The sequence below is a fragment of the Numida meleagris genome, chromosome 1 (assembly GCF_002078875.1).
Source record: "Numida meleagris isolate 19003 breed g44 Domestic line chromosome 1, NumMel1.0, whole genome shotgun sequence".
Lineage (NCBI taxonomy): Eukaryota > Metazoa > Chordata > Aves > Galliformes > Numididae > Numida > Numida meleagris.
Genome location: NC_034409.1, coordinates 172,039,181 through 172,065,408, shown reverse-complemented (window position 1 = coordinate 172,065,408; position 26,228 = coordinate 172,039,181). Strand labels below are relative to the sequence as shown.

The 26,228-nt window shown below is 40.9% G+C and overlaps 1 protein-coding gene across 8 annotated transcripts in view; it reads right to left on the bottom strand.

The window, feature by feature from the left end:
- Positions 1-26,228, bottom strand: part of STARD13 (StAR related lipid transfer domain containing 13) — a 253,667-nt gene that overhangs the window by 10,969 nt on the left and 216,470 nt on the right. For all 8 annotated transcript variants that reach the window (XM_021377987.1, XM_021378004.1, XM_021378012.1 and 5 more), the window contains 7 exons: positions 18,926-18,989; positions 12,519-13,891; positions 10,947-11,120; positions 9,271-9,430; positions 3,803-4,001; positions 1,473-1,680; positions 378-492 (listed from right to left, as the gene is read on the bottom strand). In XM_021377987.1, coding sequence (XP_021233662.1) covers positions 378-492; positions 1,473-1,680; positions 3,803-4,001; positions 9,271-9,430; positions 10,947-11,120; positions 12,519-13,891; positions 18,926-18,989 — 2,293 coding nt within the window. The remainder of the gene's footprint in view (positions 1-377; positions 493-1,472; positions 1,681-3,802; positions 4,002-9,270; positions 9,431-10,946; positions 11,121-12,518; positions 13,892-18,925; positions 18,990-26,228) is intronic.

Genomic DNA, 26,228 nt, shown 5'->3' with positions numbered 1-26,228 from the left:
TGACACAAAGAAAGAAAATGTATCAGCTCTTCTTTTTGAGATGGATTAGTTTTAATTCATGTACTAAAAACTTTATAATAAAATGAAATGTTAAAACAGCAGATTTTGATTTTAATTAAACTAAGATTTACTAATCTTTGAGTTGAAAAGCACCGTAATTACTCTGCATTTTTAATAGTTGCATCTTCAAATGCTAGAAGGGAACAGTCATAAAGAAATGAGATAGATAAATTTCAGATGAAGCAAGTGTACAAATAAGTGAGCCACCATCAATCTCTGTGCTAATGCAAGATAGAGAATGCAAGCATAAACATAAATACTTCAAAGGATGCCGCATTATGTGTCCATGAATAATGCCGTTTGAGTCTCTCACTCACCTCAAAAAGTTTGTTGCATTCCATTATCATGTGAGCAAGTCCCTGAGTAGCTGCCAGGTTTTCACTGAGATCCTTCTGATCTGGCTTCCCTGTTGCATATTTTTTCTGTATTACTCTGTAATTGAATTCAGCGTCTCAGGTAAAAAGAGCTGCATCTTTTCAATACGAAAGCAAACATAGTGGCAGGATGTTCTTAACACCAGAGCAAAAAGTCTATCTTTAACTTTTGTTTATCACAAAGACTGTTCAGACCATTGGGCCATTTTAAAAGGAAAAATGTTTTCCTAAATGTTTACCTAAAGTGCAGCAAAAGTAAAGCAGGAAAGATTATGCATGTCCTGCATTAGGCATTATATGTTTTGGAAAGGATTTCTAATAGGCACAATACTATTGCTTAAAGTGCTTGCTCAGAAAATGCTATACATGTATACAACCATAGATCTCAGTGTATTTTAAATCAGACAGGAAAAAATGTCAGAAGGGACGTCAAGTTGGGACCACTTACGTTCAGCAGTGCTATATCCTGCTTAGTCTACCCTCACCATGTTACACATCTTCTTAACGTGGTCTGGAAGAAACTCAGTGATCCAAATGGGATCAAGATTTCCTGATCTGCCAACCCACACTTGTCCTGCCTGTTCCCTTAACAAGCATTGCACTTCATTTCTGCAAACATCCACTGACTTTATCAAGGGTACAGCTTTACACCTTGTACCACTCACTGAAAGACTATGTGTTCAAATCCTCTAAAATATGACCAATCTTCGAATTCAAATGGAGCAAAATCAGGCCCTTTCCCTTCACAGAAGCCATCATTACTGACGTAAAACTCACTAATACATCACTGAAAATTTGCATGAAAAGTAGGCACTTGCATATTCCCACTACGCAGACAGAAACACCCTGCTGGGCTCGCAAAAACACCTTCTGTGCATGTGCAAGAGTGCTTCTGGCTCTGCAGTGTCGGCTTTCCCCTCTTGCTGAAGCCGTGCCCTGTGTAACGCATCACAGAGAGCAGACACGTTGGAAAATTCTACCCTGTATGCTTTTTTGTGTTAAGGACAGACTTATTTATAATGCTAAGAAGAAACTTACCTCGGGGAGCTTTCTTTCTTCACTACATTGAGATGGAAGAGGGAAGGGGCCAGACAAACAGCTATATTCATAGGAGTCATCTGATTCTCCTCCACGGAGGTGACGTCGCTCAGGAAGCACAGCAGTGTCTGCAAAACCTCCCGGTTCTCATCTGACATCAGCATGATGGCTGCCTGCACCGCCTGCAGCCGCTGCTCCTTGGGGACATCTGTGGCAAAGCAAGTGATGTTCAGAGGGGTTAACTGTAAGATCAAATAAACAGCTGGGAAGGCCATTTCCCATGAAAGAGACAGAATTTCATTTGAAGTTTCTGAAAGGAGTACTCGGTATTTTTCAGGTTACTTTTGTCCCTTGGGAAGACAGTTCGAAGCTCTTAGGGGAGCTTCCGAAAAAAACTGAAGTGTCCTAAACTGTAGCAGAATTTAATGAAAGCAGTAACGGGTATGCTTAAATAGCATCTCAGATTTGTGCCTAAAACTACCGTAAGTTTTCTCAGCTTGGATTTGGAGCCCTCCTCTCTGTGTTACGTATGCAATACAACCAAAGAATAACAACAAAAGTAGATTTACCATACAGGGAACCGCCAGCTTTTAAGCTCTGCCTGTTAATCTTGCACAAGCAATTCATTTTAAAAGCTTTCAGACATGAATGATAAACTGAACACAGTGCAATGTCTCTGATTTTCAAGCGCTAAGGCCAGGTCTTTCTGGGAATTCAGAGGAGCCTTTGCCCCTCATCTCTTGGGTTTGTAAACATTAGGCAATGAAGGGCTTTAGGGGAATAGAGAAAGTTCCATCAATGCTAAGCCATACAGACTACTACGCTAATCTTCTCATCCCCACTCCTCTGTATTATAGCAGATCAAAACTTTTGGGCACATGAAAAACATCCTGGATATCTGAAAACGATGTTCAGTAACTCCTAGGAAACCAGAAATCCCTTGCCAATAAACTAAGAGAGAAAAAATCCTTTTTAACCTCACAGTAATAATTTGTTAAACAGGATGAATGGGAAGAAAAAGTCCCAGCTACAAATTTATTTAATTGCAGACATTATGAAATCCAATTGGTATCCCAGCAATTTTGAACATTTTTCTTTCTGTGAAAGGGATTCTGTCAGTACCATCTAAAACAGAAAAACATATTTGTTGTTGGTCAAGTGGAAAAAAAACAACACTGCTACTTGTTTTTAATCCAACCATTGTTTTCTGGTGTCAACAAAAGCCATCTTTTCCTGTTCTCACAGGAAAAGACCTATAATTGAGACGTTCTGAATTCCTTCAAAGTTCTTCTGTAGTACAAGAATATCTTTCCAAGCCTTCTTTTTACCCTCACAAGTGTAAAAAGAGTTATTCAGACTTCCCACTGCAGATCAGTGTAGGGCTACAGAGTCAGCCCGTGCCTCCTTCTACAGCACTTTTTATTGGCTGGTAGCACTGTTTCGCTGTTCAGCCTTTTGGCTGCTGTGAATCCTAATGCCAGGCTCTTGACTTGGAGATGGGAATTCCTTCTGGCTACAGACCTGATGGCATTGAGATCTGCCATTTTTCTGTGTTGTTTGTTTGTTGCCTCCCCTATGCCAAGATAGGACATTCCAATTTTCATCAAGCAATAGTTTAAAAGCAATTTGTTTCGAAGGACATGTAGAACATGTCCTTTTAGACAACAATATTCTCCTTGGTCACTCCACTGATGGAAGCAATTGTGATTGCCATTTTATGAGCACCAATAATTTCTGTTTCTTTTATGAACAAGCTCACGGATGTGCACATAGGCAGATATATCCTTATGCTGAAATGAAAGCAAGAAATCCATGACTTTTTTATTCCTTTGTGAGATCTTCACATAAAAGCTTTACAAACAATCAAGTCACAGCAGGGAACAGACTGCACAGGCATGCATTCTCATGGGCATAATACTCCATGCTCAAAAGACTCACTTATATTGAGAAATCTGCACGAAATGGGCCCACAGTTTAAAGAAGTGTGGCAAAAAGGGGAGTCTTCTTTACATTTTTAATGTTCATGGCCAGTCTGTCTTTCTGGTGTCTTCCTGATTGCAAGGCTGATACTTTCAAAGCTTCTTAAGATTTGAATGCTCTCAGTGTTTTGCCAATGAAGCCTTTAGGCAGTTCTAAAAATCTCTCAGCTAAGGATTTGGAGGGCAGAGATATTCTTTTATACATCTCAGAAGTGAGCAGAAAGAATCCCATTCAGTGTTAACAAATCAAAATTACTTACAATTTATGATTACATAACTTACAATAACTTTGAGCTGTATATAGTAATAAATATTTATTACTATATAAGTATAGTAATAAATGCTACTTACATTGGTAGATGTGTAGAAAGGTCTCTCCCAGCTTACTTGTGAGGAGAGGTTCTGGCAAGTCCCGGAAAAATTGCTTTACCATATCTGCCACATCATACGCTGACTGGTCTTCATAGTTGACGTTTTCTGGGGAGCTCTCATTCATCTGACGCAGGGCCTGGATTCGAGATTTCACTCCAGATTTTCGAAACAGACCCACCTAAGAAGATGCCACGTGGATTGGGGTAAAAAAAACAATGTTACTTAAAATATTTTTAAAATTCCCTTTTATGGGAGGTTTTGATTACAACAAAAGCCATGTTTGCTTACTTTACAGTAGGCCAGAACAAGAGGAACTTGTGTAGATGCCACAGCTGTGACTTGCCTACTGACTTGTACACAACTGCATGCTCTGATGGTGGGACTGTAAGAGTTAATCACGCTGCAGATCTGTATCAGATTGTAGATGGAGCATTCAGAGTGCATGTGGTTACGCTGTTGCTTGAAGAGTATAAGCAAGATGCTTAGCTGATATAAATCAGCGTGGCTTGCTTGGCTTTGGAAACTGTCTGCTGATTTACTCCAGCTGAGAATCTTGTTCCTCATCTTTATTTGAGTATATATTTTGAAGACTAACAAGAAAATATTATGCTCAGCTAAGTAATAAGTGCTGTGGCAATAGATTAGTACATCCTGGTTGAGCTTGCAAATCAAGACCAAATCTATTTATTCCCCTTCCTGCTCTCTGCTTCCCCAAAATTCCACTGAAAACCCCAGTATGAAAGTGGAGGCTGCGGAAGGATTATTTGTGCAGTGTCACCAAGATACATTTTTATCTTTTTTTTAATCTTTTTTATCTTTTATCTATCTTGTTTGCTTTCTATTCTAGAGGAAGCAGTAATTCTTAAAATGAGGCCTGCGAGTGCCTTCACAGCAGTGCTGCTCTTCCACAGAAGTTCTCACAAGTGGAATTCCCCCAGGGCGAATTCTTGAGCCCGAACCACATTATTTATTCCCGAGTTTCCAGGCTTTCATTTGGGAACTGTTAGCACTGTTTTACCTTCATTTTTGCAGGGGAAAAGGTGAACCGTTGAGAAAGGTCTATAAAAAGGCACATTTATGGCTTGGATGTTAGTTTCTCCGTGTCTACTGTCTCACCCTTCAGTGTTCCACACAGCGTATTCCACCAAGTAGAACGTGTAAAGGCAAGGAAATACGCCCTTCATCCTTAATCCTCTCACTTCTGCCAACACAGAGGTCACCTGGGTACATGCTCATCCTGAACTGCCTCTCTAGAACACTTCTATCATAAGGTACTTAGGACTTCTGTTAACATGTACATTAATAGCACAGACGACATGAATCACACACTGTGCAGCTCTGACAGGGGATATATTCGTTTATATGGAGATGAACTATTATGCTCGACTACAAACAGTGGCAGTGAGCTGCTCCTCTGTATGCCTTCTTATTTGTGAATACAGTGTCGCTCGTGATCTAAATTTATATGTAGGAATTAGAGCAGCAGAGTTCGCCCTTTGTACATCCTGTGTATTGTATCTCCCTCCACAGGTGAAGCTCTCCTTAGTTTTAACAAAAGAATACAAGAAAGAGCAGCCGGCTCTTTTCATTCAGTTTTCCTTTCCCTTCTTCCTTTCAAGTCCCTTTTCCTCTTAGAAATGTGTTCTAAAGATGCAGAAGGACATACGTTAATCCTATCCAAATAACACAATTTGGGTATGTGGTAGATAAATGTGAGAGCAAAAGCTCAGTTCACTGCTTTTGATGGAAAGCGTTCTTGCTGGTATAAAGAAGCTTTAAAAACTTCCAGCTAAGTCTGATGCGAGAGGTCAGACAACAGATCTCACCAGTGCAATCTCCTGCTGGACATCATTCTGCTACTCTCAACCTCTGTTTTTGTTTAATGATATTCATCTGAACTCTTCTTTCTTACTTTTGTTTTTTATTTTGAAAAATTCATTATTAATCAAAAGAGACCAGTTCTTCTCTTGATAGAAAGAGATATTTCATCTCTGCTCTTCAAAATTGTAGACTCATTCTATAAATAAAATGAGACTATAAATCCAGTGATTTATCAGCGATTAGTTTGGCCCAATCTCTTTATTATCCTCATGCTGTGGATAATCTGCCCCGCAAGCAGCCATATGATGCATGACAGAAATAAAGATGCAGCTGACAAAGGCAAAGCAGTTTCTATTTCACAAATTGAAACCGAGTAATATATTCTACAAATAACGGTGAGGTTCCTTGCATCATCTTTAGGCATTTCAGTGTCAGAAGCCAGGTCTTACAATGATTTACAGCAACCTCAACTTTACTAAGCGCAGAAGCTCTGATGCCTGTTCAAGACTTGAGATGCCTTCTGCAATGCACAGAACAGACACATAAACAAGCTGCTGGGAAGACTGGAGGCTGCTTAGGCCTCTGGCCAGGCATTAGGAGACTTTGAATTAAATGGGAACAAAGGGAATGACTTGAAAGCAGAGAAGCTGAGTTGCCTGGAGGTTTTTGGCCTAGAAAGGTTTTTGGTGGAAGATATTTTAAACTGTCCTGATTTGTACTTCACCTTCTATTCCCAATTCCACCCTGAGGGGAAACTCAAGCTGAGCTGAAATGACCCTTCACGTAGCTCTGATGCTTCCCAGCAACCAAACCCTCCCTCTTGGCACAGATACTTGTCTGAGACTGCCCACCGACACTCCTTTTGACTGTCTCAAATCTCTTGAGAGCTTTTTCCTTCTCTTTGGTTTTACTCTCCCTTTTACTTTCTTCCTTGTTTACTCCCCTGTCTTTACTTTTTCTTCCTATTGCTATATTACTTGGCTGATTGGCCCATTCCTGTCTCCCCATCTCCTTTCCTCATACTTTGACAATTATCTCCTCCTCCAGTCTCATCACTGATTCTAGCTTTGCTGCCTCACTGTTTTTCTTACATGGGGTTTCCCAGCTCAGCCCACAAAACCAGCTTAACACAGAGATAAGCAGGAATGTTAGCTCCTTGGTGTATTTTTTTCACTTTTCACTATTCATCTTCTACTTTCATCCTTTACCAATATATTTTCAACAAGATATCCATCCCACCCCTTGACTTCTGCACTTCATATAGTAAGACAGATCTCATTTCACTTCACTTTCAACACCCAAGAGTTAGATATCAAGGTCTAACCACTACATGGTCTCTCTATAGTCAATAGAAAGAAATGATAGGAAATTCTGCCTGTGTCTCCCAATTAGCTGCAGAAGGAAACAGATGTGATTCACAGCAAGACGTTTAATTTTCAGACTTCCGTTCTGGGCAAGATGACTGTTACATAACATCACAAGACACATATGGGACAACTGAGTGATCAGAAGCAGCCAGCATGGGATTATGAAAGGCAGGTCCTGCTTGACTAACCTGATCTTCTGTGATAAGATGACCCATTTAGTAGATAAGGGAAAGGCTGTGGGTGTTGTTTTCCTGGATCTTAGCAAAGTTTCCCACAGTATTTTCCTGGAATAACTGGCTGTTCATGGCTTGGACAGATGTACAGTTCACTGGATGATGAACTGGCTAGATGGCTGGTGCTTAAACAGTCCTAGTGAATGGTCTTCAATGCAGTAGGCAGACAGTCAGCCACGGCACTCTCCCAGACTCACAACTGGGGCCAGTTTTGTTTAACATTTTTATCCATGACCTGGATGAAGGGATAGAGTGTACCCTCAGTAACTTTGCAGATGACACCAAGTGAGGTGAGATTGCTGATCTGCTTGAAGGCAGGAAGGCTCTGCAGAGGTATATGGGTAGGCTGGATCAACAGGCTGAGTCCAATTGCATGACATTCAACGAGGGTAACTGCGAGATCCTGCATTTGGGTCATAACAACCGCACGCAGCGGTACAGGCTTGGGGAAGAGTGGCTGGAAAGTCACCCAGCAGAAAAAGACCTGGGAGTGCTGGTCAACAGCTGGGTGAAAATGAGCCAGGAATGTGCCCAAGTGACCAAGGCCAATGTCACCCTGGCTTGTATCAGAAACAGCATAGTCAGCAGGACAAGGGAAGTGATTGTCCCTTTGTATGTAACACTGGTAAGCCTGCACCTTGAATACTGTGTTCAACAACAGCGATATTCATTTGCTCAAGCATGTGCAGAGAAGAGCAACAAAACTGCTGAAGGATCTAGGAAACAAGACTTTTGAGGAGTGACTGAGGACACTGGGTTAGGCTAGATTGGAGAAGAGGAGGCTAAAGGAAGATTTAATTGCTCTCTACAACTACATAAAAGGAGACTGCAGCAAGGAGGGTGTCTTAGGTGACAAGCAATAAGATGTGAGGAAACAGTCTCAAGTTGTGCTACAGGAGGTTTAGATTGGATATCAGGAAGATTTTCTTCATTGGAACGGACTGTCCAGGGAAGTGGCGGAGTCCCAGTCCCTGGAGGTATTTCAGAGATATGTGGGTATGGCACTAAGGGACATGATTTAGTCATGGGACTTTGTAGGTCAAGTTGATAGTTGGACTTGGTGATCTTGAAAGACTTTTCCAACGAAGATTTTACAATTCTATGAACATAACAACTTGAACAGCAGACAGAATAGGGACCAGAAACAGAACTGATCACTTTCACCCACACTCTGTTTGCTCAGAGCTGGGAAAGTCTGCAGAGTAAAATGCTGGTTGCTCCTTTTGAACTTAAAACTATCTACCAGCAGTTACAGAAGAGGTTATATGACACGATGCCAACAATAGTAAAGAACTGAACTGAGTGAGCCAGGGGGTTTCTCTCAGCCCTATGTTCATCATTCTTAGGGGAAGAACAATAAAAACACGATGACGATGTCCTTGCTCCGTAAGTAAAGGGAATGAAAACAACTGAAATGCTCTGAGTGTACGGGCTCCCCAATTGGCTTACTGCAGTTAAGAACGCTATAAAAGGAAATGTACCATAATGGCTTTGGCATTGAACCCGTGCTGACCCAAATCTATCTGGATATGCCTGACTTTGTCAACAGAATACTTGGAATATTTTGCTGACTTTGCTCTCTGTTCTTGGACTTTTCTTTCTTTGCTAAGTAAATAAAACTTTTTGTACCATATCTTGTGAAATGGTGAATGCATTTAACTCTTAGTGGCAAAACTGAAGCATAAGCAGTGCAGATAAAAGTAGAAATTGGGAGTCCTGAGCTCTTTCCAGGACTGACTCAATAGACGCAAAGATCTCACATCATTTCTTGAGGCAGATTATTGCATACAAGTCACCAAGACTGTTATATCTACAAGAATTCAACTAATTCTCTGAATACAAATCCCAAAATAACAAATGATCAGTATTGGTACCAAGTATCATATAAATGGAAGAGATCTGGGCCCAACATGAAATATAAGACTCTTCAAATAATTCTGGTATTAAGCACAAAAAGGTTCACCACTGCTTGCTTAGAGTGTTTTTATAGAAAAATCAACCATATCCCTGGTAGCAAAGTTCTCACCTGATCTAAACAGTTGCCCCGTAAGTAATGTAGTGCTTGCTGAATGCTTTGGGGAAGAGGCTGTCCTGTTCTCTGGACATGAACTATCAGAGGCACGCCAAAAACGTTCTTGTCCTTGTAGTCAGGGACTTTCATCCGCTTCATGAACTTTGGCACAGACCTGAAAATTAATATGAACACAGTGCATGAAAATATTTGAGCATTTACAGAGCATTTCTGAGTAACACTGCCAGCAGAAATTGGTAACTGGGACCAGCTCCTATTGTATAAAGATGATCAAATAATTCTTAACGTGCAATACATCAACACTTCACAATCCGTATAATCAATGGACATCTTAACAACTTTTATAGGTAGTTGGCCTCTGGCTCTAAGACCTAGCATAAAAGTCAGCTCCAGCAAAACACATTTACTATGCAGTTGAAGCCAACAAGATTTAAAATATCTATTAAGGACTCAAAGGAAAAGCACAGCATAGTGGAGAGGGTATCTAGAAGAAAAGGAAGTTCAGTTCTCTTGTGTACTGAACAATGTTTTATAATATTAGTTACGTAACTTATCGTTTCTATCGTCAAACAATTTACAGTAATAAACGATGGCGGGAAATCCCTGTGTGTCAGACGCATCCCTGGTGTCATACAGCCGATTCTAGCCAAGTTACTTAAGTGAAGCTGCTAAGCTTGCTTTCTTCCGTAACTGATGGTGAAAACAGAAAGAAACTGGATTCCCTCTGTGAGAGTCATGACTACAGTGGAATTAAAAAGAAAAAAAAAATGAATATGACCTGAATATGATGAAGATTTTCTTTTCCGTGTGAGAAGGAGATAAAACTAGGACTAAATGACCTACTGAAGGACAACAGCATATCGATTTACAGCTATTTATAGGGTCCCACTGCTTGTGAATTCTTAGAGACTGATTATACAAACAGAAGAAATATTTGTCAGGGAGGGAAACCTCAGTACAAACAGTCAGATCTAGAACTAGCTGTATTCTAATCTGCCTGTCTGGAGTTGCTTAAGGTGAGACTCATTTCAGAATAGCCAGAGGGAACTGCATCAAAAGAGAATTGCAAGTTGGGGATTTACCTTACTGAATTTTAGCTCTCAAAGAGAGATTTTAGAAAGATTTAGCAGACCTGACTGCCTCTATAACCAATGTGGAGTGAGGCACCTTTGGAGGATGACCCAAACTTTCTGGCTTGGATAGAATGAGTTGCCTTTGAGGTGTGTCTTTCCATTTGCACTTAAAATTCTTCAAACTGTTTTAACTGTTCTTTTAAACCACAAACAAAACAATATCAGATAAACGAAATACTATCAGCAGATGCTTCTTTTTGAATCACAAAATCAATCTTGGGGAAGACATATTGTAAACACTTCCTCCATTCAATCACTCTCCTCCTACACCTGTTTATTTTTCTGGAACACCAGTGTTGATAGAGAAGCTGAAGTTGTTTCTCTGTTAAGAGCACAGGAATGAAGTCAGATTTCCAGGATCTGACTTGGCCACCGAGTCACGAGGTAGCAATAGATTAAAAGAGAGTTTCAAAAGCTACAATTACTGTCAATCGTTCCTCCTAACTGTATTAATTCTATCTACTATCACTATAATAGAATTAGGAAGAACCATTTCCTTCTAAATATATCTCTTTTCTAGTTACTGATGGTACTCACCAGGTCCAGCCATGTTTGTTTGACATGGAGTACTTTTCCATGATGGCTGTAAGACGAAGTAGAGAGAATTTTTGCAGCAGATTCAGCTGGGCTGCTGACTGATTACTGATGTGAAGTGATGCGACGGAGTGGCTCAGACAACGAGAAATTTGGAAACTATGCCATCGTAACTGCCTTTAGCAAAAAAAAAAAAAAAAAGACAATAGAAAAAGAGACAAGTCCTTTAATTGGGCAGAAAAAGATAGTATACTTTGAGATAAGGAAATGTACAAAACACACAAAAACATATGCATATTACCGTGCATGGTGCGTCAACTGAAAGAAAATATAGTTTGGAGGCATACGAAACAATTTGTCTGATCTTTTTATTTTGGAAATATTCAAGCTTATATTTTTTTTTACATTAGATTCCCAAGAGGGTGAGGGTCTCATACACATACTAAAGGAAGTAGTGCGACCTCTTACGCCCATTAGCCTACACACTTCAACAGGATGTGGGAGTTCCAGATTAAAACATTCTCTTCCTGACTCAGAAATGGGATTTGATGCCTGATCCCTTACCTCCCAGGAGACCAGTCTAACCACCGAGGTATTTGAAGATGAAGTTTTCCAAATATCTCTATTTTTAAATATGGAAGGATTTTTTACAGATGGGATTGAACCCTAAGTCTCCTAGGTAAGAGCCATAACCACCAAGCTATTGAGATACTCACATCTTCTATTTATTCCAATGTCTTTTCTCTAAATACTGTATATATTGAAAAAAAAACTCCTTTCAGTTTCTTGTTTTGCTAAACATGAATTCTGGCACAATTCCTACAAACTTTGACACTGCTTATTTACTTTGCAGCTTACCCAAGTTCACTTGCTTGTGATGGTGGTGAGCAAGTAACGGGCAACAATTAAACCATGGTGTGGAAGAATCCTCTGTGAGGATTCAAGACTGACTGCAGATCAGAAAGTAACAGGCATTTGCTCACTGCTTCTGCACACAGAAACCCACAGCAGTATTTATCCACAAAGGCCTTTACCCAGAGCCATGCTCCCCCGGCTCAGCAGAATTCATCCTGATCTTTTATGAACAGGTCAATTGTATACTATTCAACCAGATATGTAAGAGACTGGAGCAGGGTTGGGAAATACTCTTTGAGAACAAAGGGATGCATTTTTAAAGTATACCAGTGCTTAAAAAAGTGCATGAGGCTACTGATACATACACACTGGCGTACATAATTTGAAAGACAAAATGAAAAAAAGATTCCAAAATATATACAGTGTCCTATTATGTAATTGAATATTATGGATAAGAGAGAAAAAAATGCCTTAGTTTGCCAACTCTCCTCTGACTGCACCTAAAATATTCCACAGTAGAACGCGTTTTCTCCAGAACTCCCACACTTCCCTGGGAAGTCCCCTTTCCCATACAGGATGAGTACAACTGTAATTATGCAATGATGTGAACCTTATGACTCTCGGACTGAGAGCTTCTGCTTCATTTATTGTCTTTCACAGTCTGTCTTATTGTTAATGAAAGAGAAAAGATGGATTTCCATACCAAATCTTGTTACCTACCTGCTTGGCCTTGTGAGAGATGCTCCCACCCCAGAATCTCTCCTCTCCCTAACGCCAGTAGCCTCTGATTCATTCAGGGACGTTCCATCTCTGTCCACGTCACTTGGTGTGGTCCGGCCATCAGAGACAGAGTTTCCTTCAAAGTCAAGTGTGATCTGTGTGGGTGACTGGAAGGGTAACGATGGAGACTCTCTGACTGACACATCATCAACCGGCAGACCTGGCAACACATTCTTTGACCAACCATCTACTACATCCCGGAGTCCATTGACATGTTGCAAAATGTCATCTAAATGAGGAAAAAGGACATCTTTTTCTAAATCCAGAAGGTCTCCAGTACTAGCATACAAGTGGGAACCTGGCACATTGTCATAAATACTAATTCTGCTCTCTTTAGGACAGCAAGCCATCAATCCGGCCTCTTTTGGAGTAGAGCAGTTCTGTTTTCCCAGTGAGATGCTGCCTGTCCTCCAGTTTACACCATTACTGTTGTCTGTAGGTGAAAGGCTTTCAATAGAAAGTGCCTTTGGGAAGGTCCCTGGTTTGTGGTCCTTGGGAATATGCACAACCAAGTTCTCTTGGGAATGAAATTCATTTTTGCGGTTTTGGTCCACCACTTGCCGTAAAGCTGTTCCTGCCAAAACATCTAGATCCTCCAGGTACATCCCACTTCTCTTGTTTACTTCATGACATTTGCGTTCCTTCAGACATGGTGTGCTCACCCCACTGCTGCTGTTTTCAGACTGACTACTTTCACTGCTGGATTTGGCAGAAAAGGAAAGTCCTCTTTTGCCTGAATCTTGTGCTAAGTTTTGGAGATCCCCATTGACTATCTGTACACAGTGCATGTCCTTCAAGGACTTCGGCTCACGCTGAAGAACGGGTCCACTTATCTCTAAAGGACCTGTTCTTCCCGAGCCTTTTAGTTTTCCATGCACACCTTTTGCTTTTAGTGTCTCCATGCGCTTTAGAAAGGTTTTTGTTTTGGTTCGCATTGGTTTCTCATTCTTCACATTGTCCTTGGGGGTCAGAGCAGTGCTTATCACTGTTAAGTCTGGCAGCAGTGTGCCCTCATGCTGGCCAGAGCAGTTGCAGGTCTCCCTGGCAATGCTGCTAATGCCGGACTGACTCCTGTTGTCACTTCCCCCACTGCTCTCGCTGTGAACAGATGAGACCTCAGGTTCACTCAGATCGGTAAGGACACTCTCACTGCTTGTTGTATTTTTCATTTTAATATCCCCAGAAGATCCATGTCTGTCTGATTGGTGAAGTAAAGCATCAATGTCGTCCACTCGAGACCATCGTCTGCTTGTTCTTTGGAAAGTCCATTTATTACTGATAGCACAGAGATCTTCTTCATCTGAATCTTCACTCTAGAAAATAGCAAGTGGCATACATTAAAAGCAGGTATTTTTCTTGTTTTTTGAATTAATGTGACTCTGCTGTTCCATGTGAGCAACAGCTTGCAAAGTCTTCTTGAATTGAGTCTTACAAAAGATCAGCTTTCAGTCCTTTCATAACAGCCTCTTTCATTTAATTGTAAATACTGCAGTGAGCATCTTAACCAGTAAGTAATAACAGCCTTCTCTTTGTAAGGGAGCTCATGAATTCTATCAATGCCTCTTGGCTTTTGTGGAGGTGATCTTCCTATGCCCTAAACTGTATAGGACTGATGCTCATAGTGACTGTATAGAAAAAAAAAGGTTTTGAAAGGTCCAAGTAGAAGGATCTGGGCTTGCAGGGATGGTGTTAAGATGTACAACTGCACAGACTAGGCAGTAGCTGGGCACTACAGCAATGTGAGCCATTCATGTACCCAAGATAGTAAATATCCAATGCTGCACTTAGTTTTGCAGTAAGAACCAAGTAAACATTTGCAAGAGCAACAATAAACTTCACAGAGCAGGTGAATTCAACAAGCCTTATGTTTCAGAAACACATCTTCAGATAAACAGCTGCAATGCAATAACAGTAAAAAAATAACTTTTGCAGGTGTGTCTAAGGGCAGGTGTGGGGAAGAGGAGCAGCAGTGCTCAGTCCTAGATGGAGCTGCGTCCACTGCTGAGGTGGGCCCTCAGTCTCGGGCATACAGTATTGTGCTTAAGCTTTGGCAGCTCCAGCAACAAATCTAAAATGCAGACAACATGCACCTCAAAAAAAAAAAAAAAAAAAAGGGATAAAAAAGTTCTCCCTATGAAATTTCTCTCATCTGTTTGCCCAAACAAAAAAAGAGACATCTTCAGCATGAAGCACACAGCTTTGAACTCGCTGCACTCAGAGGATGTGAAGCCCACAGCTGCTAATTAGTATCCTTTCCTTGACTTTCAACTAGATTAATACTGCATTATTCCTGTACATTTGTTTTACTGCAGAACAAACTTACTTCACCTACATGACATCCCCACAGCTCTTCACATTCTTGGAAGCAGGCAGAAGGCAGTAAAATATGACAGGCTGTCAGACCAAAATGAGGTGCTAAACCAGAAAGACTATTTTGGGAGTGGAAAGTATCTCATTTTAAAAGTCTATTATTAGAAGTAATTTTCAATGAAGTTTTGATGGTGAAGTTATCTCCCATCTCAGACTAGATCTCCACTGGCCTGCCTAATAGAAAAATGTAAAACAAATTTTATCAGTACCTCTAAACCTTAAATAATATGAAGCTTCAAGAGATGGAGTTTAGGATCAGCAACATGTCAGTTCTCCTTGTTGCCATAAGTTTTTCCGAGTTTATCACTTCAAGTCAGCCAGATGTTTTAGATCACATCCAAACTACAAAATATAGCTATGAAATTTGGGGTTAGCCATTCCTTTTCTGTCTGTTAATGTTGAGACACACTGTGCTCCTGCAGCTGGTGTTAGTGCACAGGAATGAATGGATATTTTAGTTCTGCTGCTAGCTAGAGAGAAAAATTAAGCAGCTGGTGATGCAGCAGGAAAGGGGCTAGAGAAGGCTAATGCTACTTCGGTTGCTCTGTCTGTGAGGAAGAAATGGAGTATCAGCCAGCTCTACCTTCATTTCAGCTTGGCAGTTTGCTGTGAGCATATACTGAGTGGTTGACTGCACAGACTGAGGCACTTAAAAATCCATCTATTGTGGTCTTCATAGTGCCACAGAGTGGATATTTTAGAAACCACAAGGGTACGTACTTGAAAATATTTAGTAATGGGGGTTTATATATACAAAGCATATCACCGCTGAAGTGTTGATGGCACTAATCAATGGGATAAAAATATGTATTTTTATTTATTATACATCCCAATAAACAAAAGGGACCTTAAAGAAGATTCTTGGCTGACACAAATCCCTGTAGCTGCTCTGACATTACTGTATGATCTCACAGGGCTTGGCCTGTATTTTTTACAAGCTGGAATTGATTAAACTAGCCCAACTGGTGGATACACTGTGAAAAACAACAAGAGGACTGCACAGAGTAGAAGACAGAAATAAATATAAATTTGGTGGTGAATGTACTTTAAATAATTTTTAGAGGGAAATAAGTTATTTTTTTTCATATAGAGATGAACCCAAATGGATATTGGCAATAAACAAGTTTTTGCAACTAACCACAGCAAAGAGAGGATTACGTTCTGCCCAAGAACCAGTCAGAAATTATAGACGGTGTTTGCTATTGAGAAGAAAAAAAAAGACTTAATTTAGTGTTTTAATTGGTAATGAAACACGGTTGTGTTTCATCAGAAGAAAAATCAGACAAATGAATTATCTGGGTACTGAAATGCTACCATGGTGACTCACTCCAAATTCGGCTGCACTGCGTGTCCTGTGACATAATGTGCTTTTTCTTCTGATGGAATCAGTAGAAATTCTGGAACCCACAAACATCCTGAATGACCCACTGTTCTTGTCATATATCAGAGTGCCCTGACAAATGAGACAGTCCCCAAAAATGCAGGGAGCACTTTGCCAACTGACGTGTCACCAGCTATGGGGACAGTCTGAAAGGCACGATTCATTTCACATGGAGAAGCACACATCTTGGAGCACTGAGTGTGTATTTCTTCTGACCTAGGTCGAAATCAAGTGCACAGCTTTGGAGCACTTTCAAAAGCCAATTTAATACCATTATGCTTGGGAAGACGAGAAGGGGCAAGTTTCTTCAGGAGAGACTAATAACATTTGCCAAAGAGAAAGAGTTTTTGGCTCACAGATTTGTCACAGCTGATTTAAAATAGTATGGCTGTTTGACTGAGGGTGTACGTTCCTCGGATACAGAAGGATGATAACAAAAGGCAAAAAGTAGGTTTATTTGCAGTGGAATTTTGCCACATTTTTCCAGCTGGGGGCAGGAATTCTCATAAATTGACAGCTGCAGAAGGCAGTTAATCCAAAAGCTAATCTCTGCTTGTCCAAATCGCTTACAGACATGTTTGCAACACATATATGAGGGTTTCCGTGTGCATGTTGATGAAGCCAACAGGAAGAGAGCAGCCCATGGCGTGAGTGCACCTCCTAGCAAGAAGCAGGTGGTGGGGAACGCTCGCCCTCACTGGCTTCCACAGTCACCTCCTCTGGCAGCTTGCTTGGCCATACTCAGTGGATTGCTCAAGCAGCTGCTCTAGTCCTGTGCAAACCTGTTATGCTGAACCTCCAAAGCAAGCTGATTTTGCATTTTATTGTTCAGATCACCATAGAGACTATTAGGAAAGGCAGTATCTACCACAAGAACAAACAAAGCTTACTTGATTCAATCTTTAATTCCAGACCCTACTTCAGCTTTTATATTTGCATTTACATTTTCTTTTGTCAGCAGTCTTTCTTCCCTTATCTTCTCTCCCCTACATTCTCTCCTACTTTCACTTGATCATTATCTGCCGTCCCAAATCTCTTTTGCCTCCTTTTTCTCCACAGCCATCTGTGCTCTGCTTCTCCCTGGCCTTGTGCATTTAAGGACTGATTTAGCTGATAAACTGAAGGAGTACCAGGCAGGGCAGCCTCATCTCCACAGCAAAATAATGGTCATCTGCCAGGAGACCAGCTGAGAGTTTCAATCCATTCAGAAGAGGAAGGAGTGGCAGCAAAATTTAGTAACAAAAAAATCCTCAATTTTTAACACAGTCAGACACATAGCAAAGCAAGCAAGCAAACACACAAATCTCACATCAAAGCCAAAAGAAAGACAGGAAATAACATCTAAACAAAATTTCCATAGGACCATTGGCATTCACCTATATGCTGCTTTCTGTAATTCTATCAGCTCCAACATCTTTGCTTGTACACGAGCACTTGTGCATATGCACATAGATCTGAAACTGCTCCAAGCAGGTCAACTTGAGTTGACTTGAGTTGGCTTTTGCTGAACAACCTCAACTTCTTGCTATATTGCCTATCTGCCCAAAACCTCTTTCTGTATTGCCTACTTGCCCAAAGCATAAAGCGATCCTACAGCCAAGAGAGTTTACTGTTCCTTCTGTAGGTGTGAGGTGGGTGTTTCATGTGGGAAATGTCAGCACTTAGCAAAGACAAGAAAAATCCATCAACACTGAGGCAGTGAAGAGATGGAATCCCAGTGGCTTTGTGAATGGACAAAATGCATGCTAAGTAGGCTATATGAACAGGGGAACAATTGGGCATGAGCAGAAGGTAGAATATCTAAAAAGTGAAGCTATTCTTTATACAATGTCCCTCAAACAATAAACTGAGTATAAACTGACTGAATCTGCAAAAATACAAAAAACGCAGCTCTTGGAGGCAGTCTTTAAAAAGAATTAGACAAATAGTCTAAGAAAGACAAATATGTACCAAGACTTCTCAGCACTAGTCACCATCTTTGTACACTATTGATGTGCCTGGGGGAATTTTTGACTAGAAAACCAAACATTCAAGAGTTAACATTGGGCATGTTACAAAATTCTCAAAATCAATAGCCAGCTCCTGCATTTCTCACTGAAACCCTTTAAGCTCAAATAATTCCAATGTTACACAGAAGTTTGTAAAGAAGACAGGATTTATTTTCATATTCTTAACTGGAAGTAAGTTGGCACAAGAAATAAAGAAAAGCTATTGTTTGCATTTGAGGAGTTTCCATTTTTTCCCTAGCAGCATTTTCCACTGTGTACTCGCACGGCACTGGCAAACAAGCCAGTAATGTATAACATACAATTTTTTCACCCACTAACTTGAATCACAGATACATGAAGTTTTGAGTATTGCATGTGCCCCTCTAACACAACGTGGTATTGCTCCCACTGTATTCATCTCAGTTTTTCATTTTTTCTTTATATTTTCAAGATTCAGCAAACTGTTCTACTCCCAGGTATCGCTGACTCACACGTTCACAGTTAAATACACTTAACTTTTAAGAGCATTACTTACTGAAAAACCAAATTTGGGAGCTCTTATCACAAAAGCCCAGGCAAAGCCAGTACATTTCATGAAGTTGCCTTACCTTTTTTCTTTGGAAGTTCACATCGAGTTTCATTGAGGCGCACTTGTTCAGTGTGTTCAGTCGTCTACAGAGGAAAGCAAATTCAACAGATTAGCTGCCTCTGACTAAAGGGCATGACTTTTCATAAGTTCAAAAGCTTTCCTGTTATCTGCCTGTAAAGTGCTAACTGCATTCAACAGGTTTCAGAAAATGATACTGTTCATATTATTCCAAGCTATGAAACGGCAGTGTTAAAAGGGCGTCCTAGCTTTACATTCCTTGATAGTCAGTTTTTCTATATTGCTTTTTAATTTATAGATACTAAAGCACTTGACAAAGGAAACTGGCATGAACAAAACATCTCTGATGTATGGGGAAATGACAAGAGAATAGGGAGGTAAATTGCTTTCTGTAGGAACATAACATACCTGGTCTAAAACAATTAAATGTAAATATTAGGAGATTTCAAAGCACTCGTGAAAGACAAAACAAGAAGTCAGTTTTGGATTCAGTTCCTCAATTTGGTAGTTAGTACAGCTTTTAAAAAGCTGACACAAAGAAGAACTTTTAGCAATTAAATACTTTTTTCACAGCTGATAGTTCCTTCCCTAAGCATATGGGTCTTAAAGAAAGGTTAACACACATCAAAGGAAACAGATTTAACATCTTCTTCAAGGATTTCTCATTATTTTTGACCATGACTTGTTTTCAACGATGTTACCAGGATCTCTGCAAGACTTCTGCTCTTTAAATACATGGCTATTCCATGAAGATAATGGGTTGAAACAACAATCTGATAACGATTGAAAGTGAGTACATGTTAGTGTGTGTCCATGTGCAGAGACAGAGCACAAGAAAATGTGCTCTTTCAGTAGTGAACCTACTACGCTAAGCGTAATTTCTTATTTTTTGTTTATACTCAAAAGTCCAAATTCATGAAATCATCCACTTTCTAAAAGCATAGGCTCAGAGTTAAATACGTTAAATTGTAAACATTTTCGTGATTTAGGGCTGAAATATGAGCAGAGTGAGAGCGGCATGTGCCCATAACATGCTTCAGTGGGCTGCCTGTACCTCCTAAGTCTTTGCAGCAACAGCTGCCCCTTGTTTCTGCACCCCAGGAAGAGGCTGCAAATCTCCAGAACTGACAGCATTTGAAATATGTCTGGTAAGTTACAAGGACATGTGAAAAAAAAATCACATCAATGATATAATCTCTCATACGACACTAGAGCATTACGGCATTAGCATCCTCCTCCCTGGCACTTGTAAGATTTAAAGCCCTTTCAAACAGCCACTGCTTGTAAAGAACGGGCTCACCAACTGCAGACCTTCCAGAAAAGAAAATTCCCTTGCCAAGTACCACCTGCTCATTTGTAGATAAAATGCTCCTCCTTAACTTAGGCCAATAAAACCCTTATGCCATATCAGAAAAGCCCTATGCTCATCACATTAATGTGAGTATAATGAATGCACAAGCACACCCCACATGCATGGTAGCCATGTTCTTGTAATAAATTGCAGGCTTTGTGGCTTTGTAACACTATCTTCAGCCTTCTGCCCAGAGATACTCCTCCTCAGGGGTTACATCTATAATTGCAAAACTCATCTTTTGCCCAAACAAGGAATTTCACAACCCAAAGTTGCATTTTCTCGGGCTCCAGCTGAGCAATGTTCTGTGCTTGTTTGGATAAATTTGTGTATCGATATCAACTCCAAATACACAGAGGCACGGACACATGTGAGCTGGGGTCAGCCTCTTCTCTCTTGTAACTAGTGACAGGATGAGAGGGAATGGCCTCAAGTTGCGCCAGGGTAGATTTAGGCTGGACATTAGGAAATTCTACTTTTCTGAAAGAGTGGTCAGGCGCTGGAATGGGCTGCCCAGGGAGGTGGTGGAGTCACCGTCCCTGGAGGTGTTCAAGAAACATTTAGATACAGCGTTGAGAGACATGGTTTAGTGGGGTTATTGGTGGTAGGTGGATGGTTGGACTAGATGATCTTATAGGTCTTTTCCAACCTAGCTAATTCTATGATTCTATGATTCTATGTTCAAAGGACTCCAGCCCAACTTTCTATTTGTGGAACCAGCTTCTTCTGAGAGGTGAACCAGAAGCTCAGACCTCAGTCCCTACACCTCTGCACTAGCTGCCCTGTGCTGGAAGATACAAGCTCACGGCTGCATTTCCACCTTGCTCTGCTTCATGGACATGAAACTTGGCAGCTGCACATCTGAGCCAAGCTGACGCAGTGACTTCATGTGGAATAAGCCCACCTAGTCAGCAAAAAGTATGACTGAAAGTGTATCAGGAGTTCTCTATACTTCGATTCACCTGAACACTGCAGTACCCTCAGTCTATGTTTCCTGTCAGTGTGAGTGAGACCTGGGGTTGTCCTGAGATTCCACCTGAGACTTATGGGTTGGGTTTCTTTCCTCTGTCTGACAGACTGGGGATGAAAACCAGGCTCTGCTGGACCCTGTCTGACTCAGCACCAGCCAGAGTGCAGCCAGACTAGGGGCTGGGAAATCCTATCATAGAGTTCCTGTCACAGAATCATTTGAGTAGGAAGGGATCATTAAAGGCCCAACTCCCCTGCAACGAGCAGGGACATCTGCAGCTCAGTCAGGTTGCTCAGAGCCATCCAGCCTGACAGTGAATGTCTCCAGGGACTGGGCATTCACCAGTTCTCTGGAAGAGAAGATGCAGAAGAAAACAGTTCACCTGTGGGAGCCAACACTTCTTTCACTCAGTATGATGCTGTTTGCCATCTAAAAGCACTAGAGCACGCAACGCGCTTTAGGAGCAGAAGAAAGAAGAAAGAGACAGCCAGCAGCTTAACACTTTGCAGAAAGTGTTGTGGTATTTCTGTACGAAAGGGTTCCTTCTTAAGCACAGAAAGGTGCAGAAAGCTCACGGTCAAACAAACAAAACCATCCAAAGCAATTGCCTTCCCGCTAACTGCATTAGTCTCAGCAGAGAATTGACGGGTCAGCTCTATCCAAGTGGGTATCATTGCTCAAATTGGAGTCTTAGAAAGCCACAGCATTGTCCTGGCCACTTTCTAATCTGGCTTTTCTACAAGGAAATAAAACTACTTCTTAATTGGAGCCAAGGGCTCAACCTTAGGTTTTAAATTTACGCATCTACAAAACAATGGCATGCTGTCTGGGGCTCTTCCAGTACCATGGAAAGAATTGCCAGCGAAATTAGAGAACTAATGATCAGATTTGTTAGCTTGCCTGTTACTAACAACTCCAATCAAAGTGAGTCTGTTCCAACTTCTTACACACTGTTATGTGCCAGCAGTGGTAGAAAGCCTTTCTCATCTGCTCGAAGTTGTTACATGATTGTCAGCCAAGTCCTCAACAAATCTTTCTAAAACCAAAAAATAAAAGTCTCTAGCTATTAATGTCCTGGCCAAAGTAAGAGAGGCACTACATGGGAAAAGGGCTCCTGCTAACAAAACACAAAATCTGGACATGAGAAAAGGCACAAATACCACGTTAAATAAACACAGGAGAGGTGACTATATAGAAAACAAATCACTTAGGATGCATTTGAATGCTTGTCTGGAAAGCTCAGCAGTGTTTAGAAGAAGCTTGGAAAATATTCACTATATTAAGTACTTCCCTGCTAATGTTATTTCTTCTCCAGGTCATCATAGGTGAACACTACGGTGAAACATCACCTTGGTGTTGAAAAGTGTCCCTTGATACAATGCTTAAACATACGAGGAGTGATTCAGGTGCCCAAACAGGAGTCTAATGCTATTTTAGATCCCCAGAAGTATCAAACCAGGCCTTCAGGTGCTGCAGGTGCCCTTGGTCAAGCCAGCCCATGAGCTGAGCTAAGCTATCTTAGCAGATCTGAAGTGGCACTGGACACAGGCACTTAGGGCTACGAATTCCATTCCCAGTGCTGCACTTCTTAACCCACATGATGGAAGTTGATCAGCAGAAGAAAATGTCTGCATTTTGCATACTGTACAGCACCAAGCAGTGCTTAGAAATAAATACAATCTTGTAGCAAAGATTATCTGGAAAACCTCATGGGTGACCTGTTGCCCTGCTTGAAAAGCCACCTAGATAATAGAAAATCAAATTTGAAGTGACTTGGAGATCCATGAATTCCTCAGGATCTGTTCAGCAGCTGCATGCAGCAGGTGCTGGGTAATGTGGAACAGAGTACCATGTCCAGCGGGGTGGGGAGGGCTGGCATGGACTGCAGCTTTGGCTGCAGCATCTCCTACCTTTGCAGATCTGAAAGTATCCTTTGTTATGAACCATGACCAAGCAAACACATTTATAGTTCTCTAAACTCCTCTCTGAGGGAAATCCTACTCTATTTCTTCGTTTTATTATTACTCCTAGCCAAGTTTAGGTGCTGCATACAAATGCCCCTAGATGGCTTCTTCTGGTGCGAAGGAATTTGGGAAGGACATATGACTCCTCATGTGGGGCTGTGCTGAAGACTGAATGCTGAATAAGGGCCTTCCCAGTACCAGACGGCCTGGTGGCAAAGCTTGCACTGGCACATCCCTACTCCACTAGTTTTGTGTGTGAAGACAATATGCTACTTTCCAGTCCAATCACTTCTATCATTGCTGCAGCTGAATGAGGTTATATGTTCACACAAAGTGAACCAACTCTACTTGACATCAACAGGAGGCATTCAACTGAAATCAAAGCAGGGCTTTCTTTCCAGGGTGCATCTGGAGAGTCTGGCTTACTTCCTAACAGCACCCACAGCAATTTAACTCAGTAGATTATGCTGACTATACTATCACTGTTTCAAACTCTAATAGTATGGTATCCCATATACAGTGACTTTTGGATTGCTAACCATCATAGAGACATAGAGACATAGACTACAGAAAAGGAGGCTGCTGGCTGTTTGGCACAGTTCAAATTTAAAGAGCCTTATTTAGGGCCCTAGTATCAGACTTGTATTTCATACTTGTTCTTTATATTCCTAGTCACTGTATTTACATGAATACAAAAAGTACAACATGGCTTGGCTTTTCCTTCTCACCCTCTTATCACAGTGGCCACAAAAGTTCCCAGAGCAGAGTTTATTGCTGCTATTTTGGAAATGACACAGAGATTCTGCTATAAAATTTTCATGCCCAATTATTATTTTGGCGGGCTGACAACACTTGCCTGCAGATTGCACGGCAATTTTCTATTGTTTGTTACTCAATAAAATCTGAACGGAATCTTTTGATAGCAAAAAAGATACGCGTCTAACCCAAAGGCTTCCAATTTGGGCTTTGCTCTGCCAAATTTTCAAATGATATTGTAAACAGCAGGAGTGTTAGAATATCTCAAAAAGGTCACAGAAATCTTTTGCAGCAGGGAGTTTTAGGCTTTCTGACTAAAGTACTACCAGCTGCCATAAAAAAGGCTCCTCTGCATTTGTGCCTCTTACTGTCTTGTATATTGAATGTCATAGAAAACTGATTATAATGAGGTTAAGAATTTGATTTCAATCCAGAAGAGCAGAGGAATTCAGTGTTTAAAATTATTCTCCCAATAAAAAGAAGAACCCTACTTTGTTTACTACCATGGCCAGAATGCACTATTAGCTGATGTGAAGGCATGGCCATGCATCGCTTTGAGGGCAGTGGGAGTTTTGGGTGTATAAAGAATGGAAGTTTGGCACCCAACCTGGTAATCTGTATCTGCAGAAATAATAACCAACCTTTTCTTAGCTTTCCATTGCAGAAAAGCGTGTCACAGCCCGCAGCTCTTGAATGACAGATATATTGGCATTCACCTTGCGCTAACACCACCACAGAACAAAGCAATGGTAGAAAACTGGCCGCTATGGTTAGCAGAGCTGTGAGGAATTACAGTACACTGGAAAACTTGGAAGATGTTGGTTCAGTCACTAACACAGTAACACAGCTTGTAACAGGGGGAGCGGCTGACACTGTTTGCTCTTTCTGGTGAACCAGAAACTTGACATTTGGCACAACTGCTTTTTATAGGTCTGTCACTCTCAGCTAAACGTTTAGAGCTGCTGAATTACTGCAAATTAAAAGTCTGCAAACTGAAAAAATGACTCTCCCATCTCTACAGCCTGGATATAATGCTTCTCTTTCTACCTGGCTCATACACAAAGCATCTTTTCCTTCTAAACTATAAACTGTTTAAAAGAACTCAACAAAAATTAAAGCCAAAGAATGTCATTGTCTGAATAAAATCATTACAGAAGTTACTAGACAGTCACTAAAACCATTATTTTTGAATAAAATAATTTGGAAAGACCTGTGTCAAGGCTTATGTACTGTAGGTCTTGGCAGTATCATTCCATTTAGGCAAATATAATGCATTGTCTTAATCAGTACATCTCTAGTTTATTTTCTAGAATCTCGTATTTCAATAAAAGAGAGAAAAAAAGCCAAACACCAATTTCCAGCTTGTGTTCCACTCACAAAGAAATCACCAAAAATGTAAATCTAGGGTAATCACTTAGGCATATATATAAGTCTACAGAGTCTGAAAGAGCAAAAGGTGAGCTGTTACCACTTAGCTGAATAGGTCTTGGATGCTTTTGATCATAACTGAAGTGCCACTATTGCTAAGTACTTTAGAAAAGAAAGGCTGGGGAGAGTCCTAGAGCTATGCTATGACTGTCACTCACTGTTTGCTCTCATGACAATGGGATAGGGACTGAGATCATACTCGCAATTTTGGATGGTGCTTCAATTTTGTGGGAAAGGATAGGTGGAAGGGACTTCAACCTGCTACCACTTCTCAATTCTTAGACTACAGAAAAGTGGTGCCAGATTAAAGCGGTGTGATGTACGTATGTGTGGGGAAAAAGGTTTCTTAGGCATGGGCATAGAAATCCTTCCCACTAGGCCATACAGAACAGCAATTAATCAAGCTTGCAGGCATTCTTGAGAGCAATTACTGAAGGATCCAGTTTTTTCCTGCAGACTTCTTCTGAAAAATAAAGGTTACTACAGAGATAAAATGAATATTCTGTTCCCTGTATCTGTGATACACAAATTGAGAAGTAATTTGCAGCAAGGGATTTTTGGGAGAGCGTTCTGACAGGTATGCACAAGAATATCCTGGATACTCCAGGAAGGATGGCAAATCCTGGCCTGGTGTCAACGGTTTACGGGCGTTAGGCCTGATTCCGTGACAAAGGGGACGGGGGACCCAAGGGCCCACGTCCCGGGAAAAGGGGAAAAGGGTAGGGAGATGGCCCTGAGAGCAAAGAACAGCGGCAACAATCTGAGGAGAAACAAACTAATTTACTAAATAAAATATCGGAATGCAAAACAACACAATATAATACAATATAATTAC